We start from the raw sequence: 19578 nt of genomic DNA, 5'->3' as shown, positions 1-19578 counted from the left end.
TGCCTGAGAACCTTATATTTGCCTTTAACGTTTGTTGCACTTAATTGTCCCAAAGCTACAACATGTGTATAAAATACCATGCAAGAAACCAGGTCTCCACTTGGTGCCCCCAGTAGACTAGTCAAATTTTGATGCAGCTATCAAATACCAACTACCAACCTTTACCACTTTCTTAGTTTTTTCTCAGGTTCTTACAACCTTCTTGCCCAATTTGATTGATGTTCTGGTTGTTTACGGCCACCTATTTGAATCGCACATGCATATTGGTGGAAGGTTTTGTCTAGATGCTGGCTGTCAAGCTTCTATCTTCTATATGCTTGGTGGCAAACTGGTCATAGATCTAAAATAACCATTGATGGGTCAAAAGCAGAGAGCTAATCCTAACTTTTCCTTCATGGTGAAGGTAAATTATGTGTAGGTGGGTATGAATCATGAAAATGTCAAATATGGTGGGTTGATGTGATTTTGGCGCATTCAAAATAGATTCATGACATGGTTTACATGTTTACTTGATGATCAAAGCACAAGTAAATTTTTTCTGCGGATGAGGGAGTCACTTTCCTTGCTTTTGCATCCAATCACTCTTAGATCCACTCTTTGAGGGTCAAGATATTAATTAATTTCTCGGAGATTAACAATATCTTTTTCTTTCATTTTTAAATCAGTATGATCCATCTGTTGATGTGCTTAAATGTGGATCTATTGAAGAAGTCTATTATATTCGAAGATCATCATCTCCATTGAACCCCAAATAACAATTGTTGCTAAGATATTCGGATGTTAAAGACAATAAAAAAGACACGAAAATCTTTTGTAGGCCCAATAGATAGATATCTTGAGTTTGATTTCCACATTTCATGATTTTCATCTAAGAAAAGATCATAATACAAATAGACAAAAACTGAGATAGACAACAATCTTGTCAGTCGACTCAGGCCACCTCTTAAGCCCAAGCATCACAAAATTACTTCACATGGTCCAGACAACCTCTTATGCAAACTACTCAAGTGGACATATTTGGGCAAAATTAAAAGTGGATTAATTTGAGGTTAAGATTTTATTGGAAAGCTTTCTCCAGCATAAGATATATAAAATACAATATTATTATGTTTAAAATCAATTATAGATGAATGAAACATTGATTTTGGTTGGCAAAATTATAAAGCTTAATTCCATGTTAAAAGATTACAAACTTTTTTAGTAGCTTATATAATGGTGTCTTAGAATGTAAAAATTAGATCTTATGGCATCAAATTTTTTTTACTAAAACGACGTCGTTTTGATTTAAAAAAAAATCAGAATTGACCCGGTCAAAACCCGGAACCCGGGCCTTGGACCAGGCCGGGTTTAAAAACTTTGGAAATTATGATTTTAACTCTTCATATATAAAATAATGATTTTATATTAGAATTGAAACCCTAAATTAAATTAATTATATAATTAATTTTTCTAATTAGATTAGGATTGAATTAAAATGTTTAATTCAATTTTTTTTAAGTCTTGTCATGTCCTAATAGGATTAAGATTGAATTAAATGGTTTAATTAAATAATATTTAGAAAATTAGTTTTAATAAAATAATGAGAGTTTTTTAAGTTGGAATATCTTATTTAGTTAATCCTAAAATAGTTCATGATATTAATAAGAATTTTAATAAGATTAATTTTCTTATTAAATTTTGAAAAATGTTTTTCATGGAATTTATGTTAAATAAAATTTGTTTTGTTTGGGAAATTATTAAATTAGATTTGATTGAATATTTATAAGTGTTAGAAATATTATTTTATAGTAGCATATAAATTCAATAATTAGAATTGAAGCATGAAATGTAATTTATCATGATATTAAAATGTTTTTATACATGATGGATGATTATGGACATTAAAGATCGATGTGATTGTGTTTTTATTTGATGATTGAATGGTTGTGATTTTTATTAAATTGGACCTACATGTCCCGCCTTATTTTTATTTTTCTTTTGTGTTGTAAATTATTTTCTCATCTAATTCAACTCAAATGTAACTTAAGGTTTCTTAATTAATTATGTATATGTTATGTAATTTAGAAATATAAACATTTAGATAGAAAAATATTTTGTAATCCAAGAAAAATAAAGAAATGGAAATAAAGACTACAACCGAGGTGCTTGCAAGTGACTTATAAAGATTTGCAGCTGCTATCTAGGATTTGACCATCTAATTCCCTTCAATGGATCGAGAGAATTAGTTTAGATATGTTCATAATCATCCAATTAAATGACATTATAAGGGTGTATGTTTATATATAAATTGTTATGTATGAAATATATATCTATTATGACATGTTTTGAAAAAGACTTATTTAATTATTAAATCTATCATTAAAATATTAAGTACATGTTTGAGAACATAAAAAGCTACTTTCCAATTTTATGTGCATAAAACTAGAGTTTTATTTATGGATAACTTGTTGAGTCACTCAAGTTTACTGTTAATGTAAAATGTTTAATGTTATAAAATTAGGTTCTACTTAACTAACCTATATAATTTAGATGAGTCACTCATGATCATATGAGGTTAGAGGCACGGGTTAGGCAAAACATATAAGATATGTTTAGACAAAGAGTTATTACCTAACTGATTTAGAAGTCATATAAAGATGTAATTGATAAACTATGTTATCTACCTAACTTAATTTTTTTGATTTGTTTAGTCACTTAAAGTCGGATAACTTAAATAGGATCCTAGCCCACTAGGAAAATCTATGCGAGATTTTCTAAATTAATAGGGAGGGCTATTAACTTGCAAGAAAATAGTGGGATATCAAATTAGAATTAAAGACTGTATCTAAATTTAGAATTTAAATATGTATGCATGAAACTAATACTCTCTATCTTTACATAAATAGGTTGGTAGATCAAAATGAGTAGTAACATATCCCTACAAAGCATACTTGATGCTAACAAATTGACTTGACCAAATTTCATGGATTAGCACTGAAATGTAAGAATTATTCTCAAGCAAAAAAAGAGGTTGTATGTTCTTGAAAATCAAATTCCAAATGCCCATGCTAAGGATGTTGAAGAAGAAGTTAGGAATGAACATCAACGTCATGTTGATGACGATGAACAAATAATAATTCTAAAACTAATGCTAAGTTGTTGCACACTATGAATAAAAAAACAATTGTTGAATGAAATCGCTTAAAAATGGGTTTTAGCCAAATAGGATGTGGTGACACCCCTTAGAATCCAAAACAAACAAGGAAATAATTCTTCCTTAGGCTCCTATGTTTCCACAAATAATAAGAAACCCTCCTATAATTTTGGAATCTATAAAACACTTGGAAATACATAACTCTATAGTTGTTGTTGAATGGTCCTCTATGGATAACCAATGATGCAGAAATTAATTAAGCCTAAGAACTAGATGGACCAGACTCTTTTTATACATAGATTAAGTTGACTAGAGTCTTATCATAACTTATTGAAGTTGTAGTCTTTTTTAAACTTACTTTGACCCAAATACTCTGAATAAGCCCATTGAATATATTTTTGAGCTATTTTGCCTTTGATCTTGTAATTGACCTATCTGAAACTTCTAATGGTTCTTATGATGTAGTTTGAATCATATTATCTCATCTCTCATCAAAAGTGCTTGATCTTGAATCTTCAACTACATCAAACAAAGAGAGATAAAAAAAACATTAAAAGTAACAATAATATTATACTCATCTGGTAGATCTACTTTATAGGTATTGTCATTAATTCTTTCAAGGACTTAAAATAGATCATCTCCTCTTGGCATCAATTTAGATCTTCTACGTTTAGAAAATCTCTCCCTGTACATATGCACATAAACCTAATCACCTGGTTTAAAGATAAACCTTTTTTAGCCTTTATTAACTTTAAATGCATATTACTCACTCTTTTTTCGTATTTACCATCGTACACTCTCATTGAGAGCCTTCACTACTCGTTCTTTTCATTGCCATTAAAAAACTAACCCTTTCATCGATAGATAAAGGAATCAAATCCAAAGAAGTTAAGGGATTAAAGTCATACACAATTTTAAAATGTGAATAATCCATAGTAGAATACATACTCTTATTATATGCAAATTTAACAAATGACAAACAATCTTCCCAGTTCTTCAAATTTTTTTTAATGATGGTTATTAACAATATAGTTAAAGTCTTATTAACTACTTTAGTTTAACCATTTATCCATGGATGACAAGTGGTAGAAAATAATAATGTTGTTCGTAACTTACCCCAAAAATTCTTCCAAAATAAGCTAAGAAATTTAACATCACGATCAAAAGTAATAATTTTAGGAACCCTATGAAGTTGGGTTATCTCCCTAAAGAATAAGTCCACCATGTTAGTTGTGTTGTTGATTTTATGACAAGATATAAAATGTGTCTTAGAAAACCTATCTACAACCATAAAAATAGAATCCCCACCCTTTTTTGACATAGGCAAACCTAAAACAAAATCCATAAATATATCAACCCAAGGTTTCATAGGTACTGATAAAGAAGTATACAAACCATAAGGTAAAACTTTAGACTTAGTTTGTTTGTTATTATGCACCTATAAAAAATTCTTTACATATTCTTTTTTGTTTTAGGCTAATAAAAGTGCTCATGCAAAATATCTAAAGTCTTAGTAACCCTAAAGTGTCTCATTAAACCACCCCGTGAGCTTCATAAATAAGTAATTCATGTATAGAACAATTAACACATATAATATTTTTTTCTTTAGATAGATAACCATCAAACTTATAAAATTTATCAAATGTCAAATTCTCACATGCTTTATATACCTTGCCAAAATCAATATCGTCAAGATACAAGTCTTTCACATAATCAAATTCTAATTATTTAGTACTCAAAGTTGAAATAAGTACATACCTTCTTGATAGTTCATCAACCACTATTTTCTTTAATTTGTTTGTATTTTATCACATATGAGAACATTTCTATAAACTCAATCCACTTGGCATACCAACAATTTAGCTTCCTTGGCTTTTCAGATGTTTTAACGATTCATGATTTAAATGGATCACAAATTCTTTAGACCATAAGTAATGTTGTCAAGTTTTCAATGCCCTTATTAAAATGTAAAGCTCCTTATCATAGACAAGATAATTCAAGACTCCACCATTGAGCTTTTAACTAAACCAAGCCATGAGACATTTTTTTTATTATTAAAATAGCTCTAATACCTATCCTCGGTGCATCACATTCAATCTCAAAAGTTTTCATAAACTCAGGTAATGATAACAATGAAGCCAAAATCAATTTTTCCTTTAACAAGTTAAATGCATTCTCTTGTTATTTAATCCATTTAAATCATATTGACTTCTTAACAATTTCAATTAAAGGTGTGACAAGAGTATTGAAACCTTTAACCAATATCCAATAAAAACTAGCCAAATTATAAAAACTTTTTACCTCTATGATTGACTTAGGTGAAGGCCCTTCTTGGATAGCTTTTACTTTTTTTTCATCCATCTTAATATCTTTTACAGTAACACCATAACAAAATAAGATAGATTTTCTTCATGTAAAAGTTATATTTTTTTATATTAGCATATAAACATTCTTTTCTTAAAACATCCAATACATTCTTTAAATGTTCAGCATGCTCATCTAAACTCTTGTTATAAATGAGAATATCATCGAAATAAACCACAACAAATCTACCTATAAAATTATACAAAATATGATTAATTAATCTCATGAAAGTACTAGATACATTAGTAAGTTCAAAATGTATAACTAATCATGCATACAAACCATATTTAGTTTTAAAGACAGTTTTACATTCATTTCCCTCTTTCATTCTAATTTGATGATATCCATTTTTCAAATCAATTTTAGAAAACACACAGGATCCATATAATTCATATAACATATCATTAAGTATAAGAATTAGATGTTTATATTTTACCATAATATTATTGATTGCATGACAATCAATACACATTCTCTGAGTCTTATCCTTTTTTGGTACCAATATCATTGAAATTGCATACAGACTCATACTCTATCTTATATAACCCTTTGACATTAGCTCATCCACTTGCATTTGAATTTCTTTTGTCTCGTCAAGATTACTTCTATAAGTTGATTGGTTAGATATTGTTTCTTCGGGTACAAGATCAATTTGATGTTCAATTCATCTAATAGGTGGCAATCCACTAAGAGTCTTATTAGGGAAAATATCCTCATACAATAAAGAAACATAAATACTAGGAATACAATAATTAAGTTTATTAGTGTTAAATTCCTTCTTATACACAATTAAAATCATAGACATGTCAGAAAAATAAACATTCTTAATCTCATTTATTTGTGCATAAAAACTAACTTGTTTCTTTATTTTTTCCATATTCTTTTTTTTTTCTCACCCTTTCTTCTCTCATCTCGCGGTCAAAACCCTATTTTTCTTCACTCTGGACTAATATTTTCTCTCAATATTCCTATTATTTTCACTCTTCCTCACATCCTCACATAGTTGTTCTGAACTTTCAGCTTCACTTTTTTTTTTTTTATCTTTAATTGATCTTCATAAATATGTCTAGGTGACAATGACACAAATGAGAAAATCTTTTCATCCTTTACAATAAAATATATATTCTAAACCCATAATGCATTATCTTCCTATTAAATTTCCAAGATGCCCCAATAATAAATAAGTAGCATGTATAGAAATCACATCACACAAAATCTCAACCTTGTATTTTCCAACCGAGAAAAAAACCAAAACCTATTTAGTAACTCTTACTTTACAACATTCATTACCATTGAAGCTTGTAAGGTTTTTCATACTTAATAATATTCAGATTTAATTTTCTAACAAGTATAACACTAACAACATTAACACAACTTTCTCTATCAATTATCATACCACATACCTTGTTATTTATATGACATCTAGTATGAAAGATATTATTCCTTTTGTTGCTCTACATCACCATTTTTAATCTGAATATTAAGTGATCTCCAAATTAACAAAGCTTCTTTATCAATTGGTTACTTAATATCACTATAATTGTCAAATGGTGACATCCATCTTCTTTAGATTTGTCACTTTCAAATTCAATATCTTAATGTTCTCTTATAACCATAACCCTTTTGTTTGGATATTATGAAACTACATGTCTATTATCCAAACATTGAAACACTTAATATCATGGTTATAATTAGTTTGAGTTTTGATTTACCTTTGAGTTTATTTGCTAAATCTCTCCTCAATATCTTAAGTGATTCAATTTTGCTTTCCATGGTATTCAACTTTGATGGGGCAACTCCTCTTTTCTATAATTCGACCTCCAAGCTAAAAAAGAACCCAAATTACCTTATTAACGTGTACTGTGATTTCTCTTTAACTACCTTTCTATCTTAGTAGTCATGGGAACCATATCTTCTAGCTCAATATAATGTTGTAATTCAACCATATTAGTTATATCTCTATTCAAACAATTCAAGAACCTTGCCATTATAGCCTATTTATCCTTCACAACATTAACTTTAATTATAACAATTCTCATCTGCTTATGGTAATCCTCTACACTTTTAGACCCTTAAGTCAAATTCTGTAATATCTGAAATAATTCCCTATAACAATGTTCAAGAATGAACCTTTTTCTTATGATTGCTTTTATCTTATCCCAAGTATTTACGGGTCTCTCTATTTATTCTTCAACCTAAAATAATTTGATCCCACCATATTAGCATAGTTAGTAAACTCAATAACAACAAAGTTTACCTTTTTTCCTCGTAGTAATGGTGGTAACAAAAAATCAACTGTATTTTCTTTTTCCATTTCAAATATGCTTCAGAATCGTTTCTATCCTAAAAAGCAATCTTCATCTTAACACTCCCTAAATTTATGTCCAAACCATCATAAAATCATCCTCCCTATTTGCTCTTCTATGGTAAAAAAAATCATGTGTCTAAACTCCCTAATTTCTAGGCTTTCGAATCCTAATATCATGTTCATGATTAAAATTCCCAGCCTTCTCATCTGTATTTTTTACTATAAACTCATTTAGAGGTGAAATAACTCATCTCGTAGGCTTTCTACCCTTGGGACTGACCTATATCGAAGCCTAACTACTTTGGTTCTTAATAAAGTCATTCCATTCATAACCTCTTCTCCAGACCTCAAGTTCATCATCTCTAATTATTGTTGCATATCCAATTATTCTCATTCTAGTTTATTCTTATCTTTTAGCGATGATGATACACTTTTAGCTGACATCATCAAGATTCGAAAATCATGTTAGTAGCAAGAAAATATATCATTACACACCCTATCATGTGTTTACACTGAATAGATGTCACTTCTCTCGTGTTTCACATGAAGTTTTAGTTTTTTACTATAATAAGCTCACCTTTCATCTTTCACCACTCAATCTAAAATTTTTTAGTTCTTTAAGGAACTAATTAACAACAAATAAAAAAATTAACAATTTAGTAGCCCAATCCAAAAAAATATATGGTCTCAAGAAGCAATGAAAAAAAGTAAAAACTACTAATACAAAACTACAAACAACAAAATGAATTCGTGTGAAATATGAACAATACGAAGACATAAAAAATATAAAATTAAGAAAACTAATGAAATAAGACTCAAATAACCCAAATTAAGAAATACATTATTTTTGTGTAGCAAACTTGAAATCAACATCAAAATTTTATTTTTTTTCATATAAAGCTACCTGTTAAGAATTTTTTTTTTGTAATTTTCAAAAAAAACCCAACAAAATATATCCAAATAATCCTAAAATCAATATATGACACTAAAATATCCCAAAAATCAAGAACTTTTAAATTTGAGTTGATGAATCCAAGATTTGATGAAAAACCCTAATTTACTACCTAAATCCTAATCAATATATAACACTAAAATATAAGCTGATTCAAGAGCCTTGTTATAATATTAACTGATGTGAATCTTGTGGATTTAAAAATCCAGAAACTTATAATCAAATCAACCTTTCCTAATAAAGCTAATTCAAGCTTGTGATTGAACTTGACACAATGATAACCTATATTGAGGCATCAAAAAAGCTAGGCATATGAGTTTTGCCTTCTAGGCTCATTCACGCCTAGCCTCTTCTTTATTTTTATTTTTATTTTTAAAAGATTTGTTTCTTATTTTCTTAATTTAATTTTTAATTAATATCCTTTTTTATTTTTAAATTCTGTATTGTATGTATATAACAAGTAAAATTAACCTCACAAATAAATAAATAAAAACATACAAAATAAAAAGGATAACCAAGATAAAACATTTGCACATATATTTATTTTGTTTATTTTTTTACGAAGAATATTAATTTTTATTCGATTTAATTAAATCCCCAGTTTTAAAATTCATAATACAAAAAAATAATCTATAATAGCATTGACATTTTTTTTATATTAAAAATTAATTAAAGTTCTAGCAATCCGTGAAAAAACGAAAGCCCAAATCATTATAAAATGAAATATCTCCATCGCATCAAAAGCTAATGCGTTCATTACACTAACAAAGTGCCACGTGTTTGAACACAGTAAAATCACGCTTTTCTACCAATTTTGAGAGCTTTCAAGAAGTCTCCACAGACCCCTCTCTCTCTCTCTTTTATCTTCTCTTCTGTGTTTTAACAAACAGCACAGGTTTCGCTTACTCGCTAGTCGCTACAGCCTCCGATACATAGAATTCTTTTTTATTTTATTCTCTTCTTCATTCTCACTCTAAATTAAAGTAAAGTCCTTTTCTTTCGCTTTAATTTCTTCCAGCTCACTTCTCTCTTCTTGTCAATCTCCAAGCTGTATTACTGGCTTGCCACCTGCTCAGCCAAAATGGCAACCACCGCTACAGCGGCGTCGTTTACCGGAGTGAGTCTGTGTCCTTCCTCATCATCTCCCCTTTCACATTCAGCTTCCATTAGGAATGCTTTGTTGCCTCAAAAGTCTCTTATTAGTTTCGCTGGAAGGCGGACTTCTGTGAAGTCGCTTGAGTTGAAGAGAAATGGTGCCCGTTTTCAGAGGACTAGTAGACCCACTTCCTTTGTTGTTAGATGTGATGCTTCTAATGGAAGGGTAAGTAAGTAAATAAGTAAGTTAACTATCTACAGTAGTGATGCCAATTATTGGATTTTATTTTTTATTTTATTTCTCGACAGATTACACAGCAAGAATTTACAGACATGGCATGGCAAGGAATTGTATCTTCCCCAGATGTGGCGAAAGAGAACAAACATCAGATAGTGGAGACCGAGCATTTGATGAAAGTCCTCTTGGAGCAAAAGAATGGCCTTGCTCGCCGTATCTTTTCCAAGGTTGGGGTTGATAATACTCGTCTTCTTGAAGCCACCGATAAATTTATCCAACGCCAGCCCAAGGTAATTTACTACTCTTTTCTCTCCTTTCGTGCTTATTAGTACCCATCTAACATGTTTTTGTGTGGGTTCAAGTGAAGTTTTTGGCCAAAAATTGCCTTGCTTATGGAAGTTGAGATGCAATGTGGTGTTGCTCAATCATTTGATCCCTGAATATCAAAGCTTTCTTTGCAATGTGGTGTGTAGGTTGTCAATCTTCAATGCAATTTAAGGCATTGATTATAAGATGTCTTAGAAATCTGACCAGCACATGATTAGTACCTTAGTGTTAAAGTCATGAACACCAGGTTTGGGCACTAGAAAAACTGGCTGACACATCTTACGATCTGTATGTGGACCCTCCCTCATTTGAAGCTAAAGCTTGAAATGTGATCATGTCCACGAACCTATAATTTCACAGGTTTGAAATCTCATGTCTGGAGCTTTTATGATGACCAAATTATCACTTTATTTCTCTCTTTGTCTTATTATGCTAGGTTCTAAGCGATTCTGCTGGTTCAATGTTGGGACGTGACTTGGAGGCCCTGATCCAACGAGCCAGAGAATACAAGAAAGAGTATGGGGATTCATTTGTTTCTGTTGAGCATTTGGTTCTTGCATTCACTCAAGATCAACGATTTGGGAAGCAATTATTTAAAGATTTTCAAATATCTCTACAAACTCTGAAACCTGCAATAGAATCCATAAGGGGACGCCAATCAGTTATAGACCAAGGTTGAATACTTTCCCTTTGAGCGTTTTGTGTTTTCGTGTGTGTGTATTCAAGATAAACTTGAAAGCAATAAAGCTTTTTCTTTCTCAAGTTTAAACTGTGATATGATTCAAGTTCTTGTTAATGGAACAGCATGCTGGGGTCAGGAGGCAGGAACTATTAACCATCTGGGTTGAACTAATGTTCCTGGGACAAGGAAAAATTTCTATTTTTTCAATATGTTAGATGGTTGCTAATAAAATATTGTTTTTCATGTGTCTCTGTACTCAGCTTCATATCTGTTGATAAATGATTTATAGTTTTGTTTTTGTTTCTCTCAATGCTTAAATTTCTGCATGAAGCATATCTGAAATGTTGTTAGTTTGTTTCAGATCCTGAAGGAAAGTATGAAGCACTGGAGAAGTATGGAAAGGATTTGACAGCCATGGCAAAAGCAGGAAAGCTTGACCCAGTTATTGGCAGGGATGATGAAATCCGTAGATGCATCCAGATTCTCTCCAGGAGAACAAAAAACAATCCAGTGCTAATTGGTGAACCAGGTGTGGGGAAAACTGCAATTTCTGAAGGGTAAGCATTTAAATGCTTGATTCTTCACAGAGGCAATATCATTAAAGTAGGATCAACTGGGATTTTGGGTATTTCTGATAAATTGGGTTCTTGATCTGAGAAGTTTCTGGCTTTACTTCTAATCAGTAATTGGCCTTACAAGTTAGTTGAAATTTTTCTGACTTGCAGCTTAAACAAACATCCTCAATGTTATTCTCACTATATTACTTATCTCATAGAACATATTAAAATAGTGAAAATGGTACTCAAAGTTTGTGCTGAGTCCCAAGTGAAGCATGCTTGTTTTACGGACCTGGTTTGAGCTTCTGGATGCAGTAGGATGTTTTCATAGGGGGTGGTTAAATATTTTTTTGTCTAGTTTGACTGCCTTAACTGGATCTGCTTTACATCTCAGTGGTCTATTTCTAGAATGTATACATTACTCTGACTGTACTTTCGGACAGGCTTGCCCAGAGAATTGTGGAAGGGGATGTTCCTCAAGCTTTGATGAACCGCAAGGTGCATTCTATATGCCCATTTTAAGCTCCACTCACTGAAACTTTTTTTTTTTCTCTCATGTTATTCAGAGGAGAGGCTGCATTGTCCATAACCTGTGTCTACTGTTTAACCTGGTAATGATTTCGTTAGATGTTGCTTTACAGCTAATATCCCTTGACATGGGTGCACTCATTGCTGGGGCAAAATATCGAGGGGAATTTGAGGATAGATTGAAGGCTGTACTTAGGGAAGTCACGGATTCAGATGGTCAGATTATCCTTTTCATTGATGAGATTCACACAGTGGTTGGTGCTGGTAAGCTGTATATCAGATATCTTTACTTTATCCTATTCCTTTGAGCTCATATGTCTTTATGGAATTGAATTCTCTCAAAGTAGAACTAAATGTATTTTTTTTTAGAATGCCATTACTTCGTGGCACATACCTGAAATGTGGATGAAGTTAAAGATTGGAAGCAGATTATTCTTAATATAATAGAGATGTGAATGTGGTCCAGATCAATACTAGCTGTCCTAAATGTGAGATGAGGTTTGTTAATGAACTGTTGATAATATATCTGATATCAATAATGTCCTTCTAATACCTGTCTCAGGTGCCACAAATGGAGCGATGGATGCGGGCAATCTCTTGAAGCCTATGCTTGGCAGAGGAGAGTTGCGCTGCATTGGTGCAACAACACTGGATGAGTATCGTAAGTATATTGAGAAAGATCCTGCATTGGAGCGTCGTTTCCAGCAAGTTTTTGTTGATCAACCTACAGTAGCGGATACAGTATCTATACTCCGGGGACTGCGTGAAAGATATGAGCTGCATCATGGAGTCCGAATTTCTGACAGTGCACTTGTGGAAGCAGCGATTCTGTCTGATCGTTACATCAGTGGAAGATTTTTACCTGACAAAGGTAAAACTGATGCACATAGATATATAACAGCCTAAAAGGCTGGAGGATAATTTATGTTGTTTAGATCATTCAATGTTGACTTCCTATAATGCATGTTTGGCCAGCAAGGTAGGACGTGCAAAAACAATTGTATGCCTGTTTGTCATTATCCCAAAACTAATGTTAAATCTCATTATCATATGCTAAATTTATAAAGAAGAGATATCAACTGTCCATGAAATTTGTATTTAAGTTTTATATTTGGTCCATAAACTTGTGTGGTTTGCATGAACATGTATATCATGCTCCTACAACGCCAAATGTGTCTACAATTTATTTATAAGAAGTACAAGTCCACAAAGTGCTCATGTATTTTCAAATTGCAGCTATTGATTTAGTTGATGAAGCAGCTGCAAAACTGAAAATGGAAATTACTTCAAAGCCTACTGCCCTTGATGGAATCAACCGTTCAGTATTAAAGCTGGAGATGGAGAGGTTATCTCTTAAAAATGATACGGATAAAGCTTCAAAAGATAGGCTGAGCCGCCTTGATGCTGAGTTGTCCCTGTTAAAAAAGAAACAAGCTGAGCTGACAGAGCAATGGGAGCACGAGAAGTCTGTCATGACACGCATTCAGTCAATTAAGGAAGAGGTATTATTTTACCATGAATGTTCGTCGGAAGTTAACTTTCTCTTCACATACACTAGATAAGTCAGCATGAGAACGATTCTGTTGCACACTGCCACGCTCACAAGTTTTGAAAAGACAAGCATAATGGAGTAGTGAGTGTGAACTCCTATGTAATTTAACTATTATCAAAACAAATTTTCCAAAAATCATTAAAAAATAAGTAATAAAATGCCTATTGATGTGACAATCTCAAAGCTAATGTTTATTCCTTTGCTTTATACAGATTGACAGGGTCAATCTTGAGATTCAGCAGGCTGAGCGAGAGTATGATTTAAATCGTGCTGCTGAATTGAAGTACGGGAGCCTGAATTCTTTGCAACGCCAACTTGGAAGTGCTGAAAAGGAGTTGGATGAGTACATGAAGTCAGGAAAGTCCATGCTGAGAGAAGAAGTTACAGGTGATGACATTGCTGAAATTGTTAGCAAGTGGACTGGCATCCCTGTTTCCAAGCTTAAACAATCTGAGAAGGAGAAGCTATTGCATTTGGAAGAAGAGCTGCATAAACGTGTGGTGGGTCAAGACCCTGCAGTGAAAGCAGTAGCTGAGGCCATTCAGCGATCTCGTGCTGGTCTCTCTGATCCTCGCCGTCCAATTGCTAGTTTCATGTTCATGGGCCCCACTGGTGTTGGAAAAACAGAACTAGCTAAAGCCCTAGCTTCCTATATGTTCAATACTGAAGAAGCCCTTGTACGAATTGATATGAGCGAATACATGGAAAAGCATGCAGTTTCACGATTAATTGGCGCCCCACCTGGTTATGTAGGGTATGAGGAAGGGGGCCAGTTGACAGAGACAGTTCGTAGGAGGCCATATGCAGTTATTCTCTTTGATGAGATAGAAAAGGCTCATTCTGATGTATTTAATATCTTCCTTCAGATTTTGGATGATGGTAGGGTGACTGATTCACAAGGTCGCACAGTCAGTTTCACAAACACTGTCATCATTATGACTTCAAATGTGGGTTCACAATACATACTTGACACTGATGATGACTTGCCAAAGGAGGTAGCTTATGAAACAATTAAGAGGAGGGTAATGGATGCTGCTAGATCAGTCTTCCGACCTGAGTTCATGAACAGGGTTGATGAGTACATAGTTTTCCAGCCTCTGGATCGTGATCAAATAAACAGCATTGTCAGGTTACAGGTATGTTGGGATAGTTTGTTTGGGTTGATCATATTTTTCTTCAGCGAATCTCCTTGCAATGTGCTATAAATTATTATTACATAAAAGTGGTCAGAGCTTGTTTGGTCTATTCTTGATCGTATTACCCAAATTAATAATTGTGTTTTGCATCCTAGTTTACTGCAATCATCTTGCAGCCTGTTAGATTAAGATTGGGACTTGGTAAATGAGCCTGCCTACCATTTAGCTGAATTGTAGTGCTTGCATGTATATGTTCCAAGGTGTGCTGGATCTTTTACAACTCTTCATGGAGACTCATGGGAAATGACCTCTTTCTTTGTTAACAATGGAGCAATTTAATTTGAATTTCAATGTTAACCTGATTATGCTTTTTACACTGAGTGTAGCTTATTGCATGATGATCCAGTTTTGATGCATTTTACTGACTGCTTATGCCATATTTGCTTGTGCATTTCAGCTTGAACGTGTCCAGCAAAGGCTTGCAGACCGGAAGATAAGAGTATTGGTTACTGATGCAGCTGGAGACCTTCTTGGGACTCTTGGATACGATCCCAACTATGGTGCTAGGCCAGTCAAAAGGGTGATTCAGCAGTATGTTGAAAACGAACTTGCCAAGGGTATCTTGAGAGGGGAATTCAAGGATGAGGATTCTGTCTTAATAGACACCGAGGTTACAGCATTTGCTAATGGGCAGCTCCCCCAGCAAAAGCTAGTTTTCAAGCGTCTTCAAACTAGTGAAGAAAAAGCAGCTGCAGAAAATCGAGTTTTCTCACGAACTGTCTGAATGTTTATAGCTTCACTACACTATATAGGTTTTATACATTTTGTGTAGAGGGTTCGTAGCTCATGCTAAATGGCTTTTTCCATCTTGTATGATGTTTCCATTATAAAACTAAATGGCTTTTTCCATCTTGTATAATGTTTCATTATAAAAGTACAGGTCTCGAGGTTTATGCTATTTTGTTTTAAGGTATGGACACCGTGCCTACACTTGTATTTTTTATGCCTTAAGTGGTTGCCAAAGTTGGGGGCGATTAGTGTTCCTGAAGTGTTAAATGCACAAGAGAGCGACGTAATAATCTATTTCATAGACCAGAGTTTTCATGCATGCTCCAGTTGAAGAAATTGGCTATCCATATTGACACCATTGTTTTTAATATTTCATTTCAATTAAGCTGTCTGAATCATTTACGAAATTTTGTGAACTGGAGAAAACAATGGAAAAGGTGCGAGTAAAAATTGATCGGAGAGAGTCATTTCTAATGTATTTGGTTGTGCTGCTATTATGATCTGACGAGTTGGCCAGTGCGTCTCTATATTTTTGTAACTCAGAATCTCTATATCATAAATTGCTTAAAGTCATGATCTTAGAGAAAACATCACCATACGATGTCCACGTCTTCTGTTGATTAGCAGCAGATATCTCTTAAGCTGCTGATGTCATGTTAGTGAGACAGTCTTGCTGCCAAGAACACGTTCTGCCATTTCACTCTACAAAAAGGACATGAGACAATAGCCAAGACATGTTCAGAGAGATTGTCATCGATATTTCTAGACAAGAAATAAATACTCTCTTCGGTAGATTGTTCAGCACATGGGCAATCAGGGGAATTCGGAATGGTTCGGACTGCTTAATTTGCCAGCCCGGTTGGCTCACAATGCCTTCAATCATAGAATATAGAGGATATACCATTGTTGCCAACCTTAGAATCAAGGAAGAGGGAGCATTGGAACTGGGATATTTTGTATAGCTAAAGACTAGACATGGGTAATTTACTTTGCTATATCATGGCACAACTATGTCCCATGATATTTGCAGAAGTCAAAAGACTCAAAACAACGATCGACAGCATGCTCTTTCATTTGTGTTCTCTTCCTAGATGTTAAGTTACAGTACTAAGGATATGATTCCATGTGGATTATCTACGGCAGGTAGAAAACCTGCTTCTTTTAGTTGAATTCTTCCGCAAGTTCTGGAGCATCAAGGCCCCATCTGGTTTTAGACCGCTCTTGCCCATTTTCATGTACAGCTTCTTTGCTGATTCAGTCTTGCCTCTTAAGCACATTCCATGGATTACAGCATTGTAGAGGGAGACATCTGGTGCAACTTGCTGCAGATGAAACGGAATTTATCAGTTATTTCTGAACCATTTGCAATGCTATAACAAGAAAAGGTCCAGATACAAGAAATTGACTTGCAACAGACAAAACTTTTATGAAACTAAAATTCGGTAACGCTAAGCAGCTCATCTTTTATGCTCCTGATTCCTTAACAGAGTCCAGGTTATGTGAATAAGTTTATCTAGAGTGAATTCAGAGAAAAGCACGGAGTTCATGAAGAGTGAAGGCCTGAAGACAGATTAGATTAATCTTTGTATGCGATTATTCTCGAGCACAAAAAGGATAGAATGTTCAGAAATAAACTTACATCTAGTATTTCCTCCACCTCATCCCAAAGAGATGCCCAAATGCAACTTCTTATCAACGACAAATAGGTAAATGTGTCTGGAGGGCACTTCTGGTGAACCATGTGCTCATAAACTTCCAAAGCAACTTCTGGCTTTCTAGCAACTTCACAAGCACCAATAGCAAGATTATAAGATGCTGTTGAAACTGAAAGCCCAGAAGCTTCCGCCTGCCATACAAGCTGAAGAGCTCTATCCCATAAACCGAGTTTCTGGCATGACATCAGAGCAGTGTTGTATAAATGTTCATTTAATAGAGAATTTTGTTCTCTTTTTAGTCTCTCAAAGAGCAGAAGAGCATCAACATGTTGATTTGCCCTGTATAGACCACTGAGCAATGCATTCCATGTGTACTCATCAGGTGTATGACCCAAAGACTTGAGAATTTTAAAGACCTTAAATGCTAGTTTGATTTCCCCTGCTTTCCCAAGTAAATTAATCAATGCATTACATGCAATAAGATTTGGCTTCAGCCCATGATCCAACATATTTTGGAAGATATTCAGAGCCAAGTCCCAATTTCCCTTCTTTGAACATGCACCAATAACAGCATGCAGTGTATCCTCTCTTGGTTTCAAACCATTTTGAACCATTTCGCTGTAAGCTTCAAGAGCTAGCTCATTCCGACCGCAACGAACAAAAATGCTAACTAAAAGTGAGTAAGTAACTTGTGTTCCATGATAGCCATTTTCCTTCATACTTCTCCATATTCTTTCAGTTTCAACCCAATTTTTCTCCTTGCCACAAACAGATATCATTGTGTTGTAAACAATTACATCAAAATCCTTCTTCTCTCTGGAAAATGCTTCCAATTCAGTAAACATATCAAGTGCTGAATCACAACCCTTGGTACTTGCAACTGCTTTCAGTATTAAGCTATATGCATGGCCTGTTGTGATCTCATTTTTCTTCATGTACTCAAAAACTCTCAAAGCATCCTCATGCAGTTCGTGTCTTATAAGGCAAGAGAGAAGAGAGTTACAAGCATGTCTGTTAGGTTGGAGGCCTGAGAATTCCATGGACCTAAGCAACTGCAGTGCACTTCTAATCTTGTTAGATCTACTAAGCATCAAAATCCTTCTTGATAACTCATTTTCATCAGTTTCCTCTAAAAAATGCACCCTACTTTCATTAACAGTAACCCTATTGTTTAAAAGTGATGGTGACTGAACAATTTTTTCATTATTAATATCTGATCCCTGCTGAAGTGGCAAATTCTGTCCACAAGAATCCATGTCAAATTGGTCTTTTCCACTCTCAACCAAGTCTTGTTCTTCCTTTTCATTAGAAACCAACTCAGAATTGTCACTGACAATTCCCCAAGGAGGTAATTTTTGTCCAAGAGGATCCTTATCAAATTGGTCTATTCCTCTTCGAATCAATTCTTTTTGTCTGTTATCTTCGGAAACCAACTTAGATTCATTACAAGCTACCACGCCTGATACAGCCAGCGAATTTCTCATTGTAATGGACCCGAATTGCAAACCCATCTGAGGCAACTTCAATCGAACACATCCAAACCAAGTAAGACCCTTCATTGACACGGAAACCACATTGAGCTCACATGTTCCCACATGAATTCTCCTTGTTTTCATAGCTGAACAACCATATCCACCACAGCAAGAACTTCTACAACAATTTCTATCTTTACCATTGTTTGGAAAATACACACCCTTTTGACAAGCAAGCCCATGCCATTTCATGGTAACTAGCATTGAGTTCCTCAACAATTCTCCCGTAACTGAAATAACATAACATAAAAAAAGAAATATGCAAATATTCACTTCAATCTAAATCCTCTATAACAAGAACAACCCAACTTGGAAGCATCCCAATTGCATTACACACACACACACTATACAATCCTTTTCATAAAAAAAAAAGGAACTATCTTTGCTTCAAAAGACTAAACCACCTGCAACTGGAAACTACTTTCATGTAAAATACTAGAAAGTTTCGAAAATAACATCAAACCCACAAAAGTTAAACTACTTGGGCACTTACAATAGTTCAACAAGAGTGAGAAATGAAACAGCTATGTAGTTTTCAGAAACAACCGAATGGAGAAGACCCAGTTCAGTCACAAATCCTGATCTTTTAAAGCACTATCTCTGTAGAAACAACGAAAAGTGACAAGTGAAAAGTGAAAATAGCTTTAGAGAGGGGGAGGGAGAGAGAGGAGGAGGAGAGGGAGGAGATATATAGGATTATCTGAAGGGAAAGATTATTGTATAAAGAGGC

The 19578-nt window shown here is 33.7% G+C and overlaps 2 protein-coding genes across 2 annotated transcripts; one reads left to right on the top strand and one right to left on the bottom strand.

Moving 5' to 3' along the window:
• The first annotated feature begins 9592 nt into the window (after positions 1-9592).
• On the top strand, positions 9593-15830 carry LOC7484562 (chaperone protein ClpB3, chloroplastic). The gene is made up of 10 exons (XM_024589103.2): positions 9593-10078; positions 10162-10380; positions 10854-11091; positions 11461-11656; positions 12100-12154; positions 12298-12448; positions 12747-13055; positions 13421-13686; positions 13949-14872; positions 15330-15830. The coding sequence occupies exons 1-10, from the start codon at positions 9839-9841 to the stop codon at positions 15654-15656; spliced, it is 2925 nt and encodes a 974-aa protein (XP_024444871.2). The 5' UTR covers positions 9593-9838; the 3' UTR covers positions 15657-15830.
• A 766-nt stretch (positions 15831-16596) lies between these two features.
• LOC7467875 (pentatricopeptide repeat-containing protein At3g29290) lies at positions 16597-19526 on the bottom strand. Its single transcript, XM_024589106.2, has 3 exons — positions 19342-19526; positions 17301-19078; positions 16597-16983 (listed from the first exon to the last, which is right to left on the bottom strand). The coding sequence occupies exons 2-3, from the start codon at positions 19050-19052 to the stop codon at positions 16792-16794; spliced, it is 1944 nt and encodes a 647-aa protein (XP_024444874.2). The 5' UTR covers positions 19053-19078; positions 19342-19526; the 3' UTR covers positions 16597-16791.
• Positions 19527-19578: the final 52 nt, after the last annotated feature.

Source organism: Populus trichocarpa, chromosome 17 (genome assembly GCF_000002775.5).
Source record: "Populus trichocarpa isolate Nisqually-1 chromosome 17, P.trichocarpa_v4.1, whole genome shotgun sequence".
NCBI lineage: Eukaryota > Viridiplantae > Streptophyta > Magnoliopsida > Malpighiales > Salicaceae > Populus > Populus trichocarpa.
The sequence above is the reverse complement of the archived record's forward strand: the minus strand, read 5'-3'. Positions and strand labels throughout refer to the sequence as shown.

Excerpts from the sequence above, each read along its gene's own strand:
- LOC7484562 (XM_024589103.2), top strand. The coding sequence starts at position 9,839 with ATGGCAACCACCGCTACAGCGGCGTCGTTTACCGGAGTGAGTCTGTGT. Across the intron at positions 13,056-13,420 it reads AAGATTTTTACCTGACAAAG|CTATTGATTTAGTTGATGAA; the intron begins GTAAAACTGATG and ends TTCAAATTGCAG. Across the intron at positions 14,873-15,329 it reads ACAGCATTGTCAGGTTACAG|CTTGAACGTGTCCAGCAAAG; the intron begins GTATGTTGGGAT and ends TGTGCATTTCAG.
- LOC7467875 (XM_024589106.2), bottom strand. The coding sequence starts at position 19,052 with ATGCTAGTTACCATGAAATGGCATGGGCTTGCTTGTCAAAAGGGTGTG. Across the intron at positions 16,984-17,300 it reads AGGTGGAGGAAATACTAGAT|CAAGTTGCACCAGATGTCTC; the intron begins GTAAGTTTATTT and ends TTTCATCTGCAG.